Source organism: Cricetulus griseus, chromosome 2 (genome assembly GCF_003668045.3).
Source record: "Cricetulus griseus strain 17A/GY chromosome 2, alternate assembly CriGri-PICRH-1.0, whole genome shotgun sequence".
NCBI lineage: Eukaryota > Metazoa > Chordata > Mammalia > Rodentia > Cricetidae > Cricetulus > Cricetulus griseus.
The window spans coordinates 568644-574643 of record NC_048595.1 but is presented as its reverse complement, the minus strand read 5'-3'; the positions used below and the strand labels follow the sequence as shown (position 1 = coordinate 574643).

Here is a 6000-nt window from a genome sequence, read left to right as displayed (position 1 = left end):
TATTTGAGACAGAGAGGAAAAGCAACAGAGCAGGCAGGTTATAAATCTGTCTCTGTTTTCCGAGTTCTAGGATTAAAGGTGCGAGCCACTACTCCGCCCAGCCCTCTTCCTACTTTTTTTTTTTTTTGGTTTTTCCAGACAGGGTTTCTCCTGATGAGCTCGTTATGTCACCCATACTTTCATTATCACATAAATGTTAAAAAAAAAACTTTAAAGGACTCTCCAAGGGAAATGACGTGCATCTAGAAGTTCTGTGAACCTGAGGAAGAGATACTCGTTAAAGATGGGGCATAAACAAAGGGCTGGACCGCAGGGGCGTTTCCGACATTGGCAGAGTGGCAACCCGGAGGAATCAGGATTGAGAAACGTCTCATCCAGACCAAAGGCACCAGCAGAAAGCTCTCTAGGGACCACCTCTGCCCAGCAGTTGCCAATATTGCGCAAGCGCGGCGCACGGCGCGTCATTCACGGCGACGGCAGTTTACGACTCTGGGACGCAGGTGCGGCGCATGCTCTGTTTGCCGGCGCAGATGCTGTGACGTCAGATGCCGGCCTAGGCGGTCCACGAGCACCAGCCTTAGTTGCTCTTGCCTCACACTGACGCAGTGTTGGCCTATCGCTCTCCCTCGCCGATTGCGGTGTGGGCCCAGGGGAGCGGCGCCGACCTCCCCACGCATGACGTCGCCCTCACTTCCGGGTTGATGACTTCCGGTTGCCGCCATCTTCCTCGGGCGGAAGCCGGCTTCTAGGTGGGAGTTCAGTGGCGGGTGCCGTGGGTAGCGCGGACGGTCGGCCGGTGCCATGCCGTCATCACCGCTGCGGGTGGCGGTCGTGTGCTCGAGTAACCAGAACCGGAGCATGGAGGCACACAACATCCTCAGGTAGTGCAAGCTCCGCCTGCCTTCCCCCCCACCCCCTCTCTTCCCACAGATTCTGGTCCCGACCCCGACCCAACACGGACCGGGCCTCCGAAGTGCGGGCCACGCCCGGCCTACAGGCCCGTGTCGACCCCTCCGCGACAGGGATCCGTGCTCGCGACGCCCTCACGTAGGGTAAGCATTACAGCCAAGTCGGTTTCAGAACCGAAACGTTCGTGGTCCCAGGAGCGTCAGCCGCAGTAAATCCCAAGGGATGGCGGCCTGCCCGCATGCTCGCCTGGACGGAGAGGCCGCGGTCTGCCGTGATGCGACTGGTCCCCGACGGTTGTCTTTGCCGTGTGTGTCGTCATGCCGCATGCACTGGAAAGCTCTCGACGCGTCATACCAAGATGAAACGAGTCTGGAAGCAGCAACAGTGACCTGAGTTGTTAACGTCAGGAATTGAATGTGTGTTGCTGTCTACATTTGCAAGTCTCATGCACAAGCCGTCACCCCACCCAGCCACCCACCCAATAACTCCAGTCAGTAATTTCCGGAACACACAAATTCATTTGCCTGATTGGTACCACCTCATTTTTCCCCCTACGAATTTACCAGTGTATAATAGGGAATTTTTTTTGGTAGTCCTTTATCTTCTAAGCCTTTTGACAAAGTGAGAAACCGACGCATTGCATTACAGGTAAAATAGGGTGTAAATGTAAACTTTGATAGCACGGTAGAATTTGTAAACTGTTGAAATTTTTGTAAATTTTATTTTTTGACAATTTCATACCCTCCCCCCACCCAAGACAGGGTCTCTGTGTGGTCCCAGTTGCCTTCGAACTTGGCCTGTAGACCAGGCTGGCCTGAAACTCAGATTCACCTGTTTCTGCCTTCCAAGTTCTCAAGTGCTGATATTAAAGGCTTGTTGGTTGGCTTCGATCTCACTCTCCACCTGCCCCCCTATCGTTTACCATCATACGAAACTGTCTCATGTTTTCTTAGCCAGAGTGCTAGTTGCCTATCATCTGCAAATGCTAGAATGTCATTCTTGTTAATGTTACCAGATAGATCAGTGAGCGGCTCTCGACCTAATAATGCTTCGACCCTTTAATACAGTTCCTCATGCTGTTGTGACCCCAACCAAAATTTATATTCATTGCTACTTCATAAGTGTAATTTCACTTTCTAAATTGTGATGAAATATCTGTGTTTTCCGATGGTCTTAGGTGACCCCTGTAAAGTGGTCTTATTTGTTTTGTAGATGGTAATGTGCTTTGAATGTAACTAGCCTGGCCTACAAAGTATAAACCTAGTCTGGGCCATAAGACCCCATCCCCCCCCCCCAAAAAAAATGGGGTGAGGTGTCCTATTTCCTTGTATTCTTCTGGATAGGTACCTTACTCCCCCTCCCCTCCTTGCTGTCTTGACCAAGGTAGCCTTGAACTTTAAAAAAAAAAAAAAAACTCTATAATCTGCTCTTTTTTTTTCTTTTTCTTTTTCTTTTTTTTTTTTTTTTTTTTTTTTTGAGACGGGGGTTTCTCTGTAGCTTTGGAGGCTGTCTTGGAACTCATTCTGTAGACCAGATTGGCCTTGAACTCACAGAGATCCCCTGTCTGCCTCGAAAGAGGTGGGACTAAAGAAAGAAAGAAAGAAAAAATTAATCATACTTCAGTAGGACAATAGGCCAGGAGGTGGTAGTAGCACACGCCTTTAATACTGGCATTTTTGAGGCTGAGGCAGGCAGATCTCTATGGGTTTGAGGCCAGCCTGGTCTACAGATTGAGTTCCAGGACAGCCAGCAATACACAGAGAAACCCTATCTCAAAAACCAAACCAAAACAAAAAACAAACAAAAAAGGACAACAGGCTGGGTCTCAACTAGAGTATCATCTAATGCTTTGGTTTTATTAACAGGTTGCTAATGCTTTAATTTTATTATTAGCCAGACTCTGGCTTTATCTGTGGTCTCATTTACCTTAGGCTACATTCCCAGTCTCGAAAAAAAAATTATTTATTTATTTGGCTTCAAAAGGCGTGCGCCACCAATGCCCGGCCTGTGTTATTATTTAAAAAAACAAAAACAAAAACTTGGGAATACTTGCCTAGTATGTCCAAGGTTATGGCTTAATCCTACCCCTTCAAAAACAGAGGAGGAAGCTAGGCTATAGCTGAGTAGCATGCTTATTTGTTAAGCACATAGCCTTGGATTTGACTCTTAGCATCCTATTAAAAACAACTTGATGTGATGACGTATGCCTAAAATCTCAGTACTTAGGAGGTAGAAACAATTAAACTAGAATTTAGTTGTAGTTATTAACTATGTAGAGAGTTGAGAATTAAAGACCAGCCTAGCCCGGTGGTGGTGGTGGTGCATGACTTTAATGCCAGGACTGGGAAGCAGATCTCTGTGAGTTTGAGGCCAGCCTTGGCAAACCAGCAGCTAGGGATGTTACACAGAGAAACCGTCTTGAAAAACCAAAGAAAAAAAGAAAAACTCAAAAATCTAGCTTGGACCCTGTCCAAAAGTGAGATAGACTAAGACAGTCTTGTGATAGCCAGGTTGTATGAGATCTGGCTGAGTATAAGTCCCAGGATGGGAGAAACAAGCTTAGGAGAGTTGGTAGCCTGAGTGCCTCTGTCAGGATACCTTATCAAAGCCATTTCAGTTCATCTTGACAAGTTTGTGTGTATGTACATGCAATGTGGGTGTGTGTGGAGTTTGATGTTGGATACCCTGTTACTCTAAAATGTGTTTTGAGACAGTTTCAGTGAATGTGGAGCTCAACAATTAGCCAGACTGGCTGATAGCAAACTCGAGGTTACGACTATCTGCACCTATTCCATGCTGCCAACATTACAGCCAAACACCACCATGGCCAGTTTGTTTTTCTTTTTTGTTGTTGGGGGTAGGTTTCAGGGCAGGGTTTCTCTGTGGCTTTGGAGCCTGTCCTGGAACTAGCTCTTGTTGACTAGGTTGGTCTGGAACTCAACGAGATCTACCTGCCTCTACCTCCCGAGTGCTGGGACTAAAGGTTTGCGCCACCACCACCCGGCTAGAAATTTTTCTTTTTGAATTTTTTGTTATCAGTGCTTTGTCCTTATGTGTGTCTGCATTATGTGCATGTAGTGTCTATGGGGAAAAATAGGAGCCTAAGAAGAATCCAGGGAATTGGAAGAAAAGGAATTAACAATGATCCAAAAAGTCATTGATTTGTGGGAAGCTATAGATTACCAGTGTCATAGTGAGCATATATCAAGGGCCACCAGAGTTGTGCCATCCAGTAACTGATAGTAACTGACAAAAGATTTGAATGTAGGCCACCTTGAGGTGCCATGAATTTCTCTTCTGTTCTTAGGCCATGTTCTCCATAATCTGTTACATGGAGGTGGCATAAGCTATCTTTGCTGTATGTTTTTTTCTTTCTTGGTATGCTATGAGAAAGTGAGGTAGGGTGTGCGTGCGTGCGTGCGTGCGTGCGTGCGTGCGTGCGTGTACACCTTTAATCCTAGCACTCAGGAGGCACAGGCAGGGGGATCTCTGTGAGGTCGAGGCCAGTCTTTTCTACAGAGTGAGTTCCAAGACATCCAGGACTGTTTCACAGAGAAACCCTGTCTCAAAAAACAAACAAGAAGTGAACTAGAAAGTATTTAGGTACATGAAGAACTTGAAACCAATATATTTATAATTCTAGCACCGGAGAGGCCAAACCATAAGGATCACAAATTGCAAACCAGCATACACTCCTGCCTTGGGGAGCGGGGGTGGGGGGGGACACGCAACCTGGTCTAAAAACAGAAGAAAAAAAAACAGAGAAAGATGAAGAAGAAAAGAAAAGGCTTGGTGAGTTGGTGCATACTGTAGGTAGGACAGGGTGGTTGAGGTTTGAAACCCGCATAGACCCTGTTTCTTTTAAAAAAGGAAGGAAGGAAAGAAAGACAAAAAGGCTACAGATCTTAAAAACATGACTCCATGTGTCTTCACGGATTTTAACGGACTATGGACTAGGTTTTGTTTCATTCCTACAAAAAGTAGAATTAAGACCAAGGAGGAATTGCTAAAGAATATGGACTTCTGCTGAGTTGTGTGAGACAAAATTGGGTATATAAAACTTTTTTTTCTAGACAGGGTTTCTCTATGACTTTGGAGGCTGTCCTGGAACTAGCCCTAGTAGACCAGGCTGGTCTTGAACTCGCAGATATACATCTTGAGTGCTGGGACTAAAGGCATGTGCCACAACCCCCCCAGACTGGTATGTGAAACTAGTAACAGCTTTAACCACTAAAAGTTATTACCTAAGCAGGTCCTATGGCTCTAGGTAAGGCACTTACTTTATTGTCAGCCTGACAACCTTGAGTTTGATTCCTAGGACTGACATGGTAGAGTGAGAGAACCAACTCCCACAGATTGCCCTCTGACCTACACATGAGCACATGCTACATAAATAATAAATGTAATAAGTGTATTTGAAATTTTACATGCCTGGCATAGTGGCTTACAACTTCAGTGCCAACATTCGAGAGACACAAGTAGGTGGATATTTGGGAGTTTGGTCTATATAGCTAGTTTTAGGTCACCCAGGGCTGCATGGAAAACAGAACCAAAGAAGTTGTACGTGTTTTGGATTGTCTTCTCAATCTTTCTTTTTAGGTGAGAAAATTGGTAGTTTTCCTTTCTGTGTTAGTTGATATTTTGCTCTTGTGACAAATGACTAAGAGAAATTTTTTTTTGGTTTTTCGAGACAGGGTTTCTCTGTGTCTTTGGAGGCTGCCCTGGAACTAGCTCTTGTAGACCAGGCTGGTCTTGAACTCACAGAGATCCGCCTGCCTCTGCCTCCTGAGTGCTGGGATTAAAGGCGTGCGCCACCAACACCGGCTAAGAGAAACATCTTAAGGGAGAAAAGATTTGGGCTTAAAGTTTCAGTCCCTGGCCTGTGCTGTTTTCATCCTGTGGTGAAGAAGGGCATTGTGGAGAGGCCCTGATAGAATAGAGCTGTTCACCTCTTCACTCATGGTAGGGATAAGATTCATTAGTCACAGTGATTCATTCTCTTCCCCTCCCCAGTAATGCATCAAATTGTGAATCCCTTATATTAACCCACTGATTAGGTTGGAATTCTTGAGCTTTTTTTTGTTTTTATAG

At 45.7% G+C, this 6000-nt stretch overlaps 1 protein-coding gene across 1 annotated transcript in view; it reads left to right on the top strand.

Moving 5' to 3' along the window:
* Positions 1-603: 603 nt before the first annotated feature.
* Ssu72 (SSU72 homolog, RNA polymerase II CTD phosphatase) overlaps positions 604-6000 on the top strand; it is a 27433-nt gene continuing 22036 nt past the window's right edge. The window contains exon 1 of the mRNA XM_027398564.2: positions 604-881. Within this exon, the coding sequence (XP_027254365.1) occupies positions 802-881 (80 nt within the window). The 5' untranslated portion in view covers positions 604-801. The remainder of the gene's footprint in view (positions 882-6000) is intronic.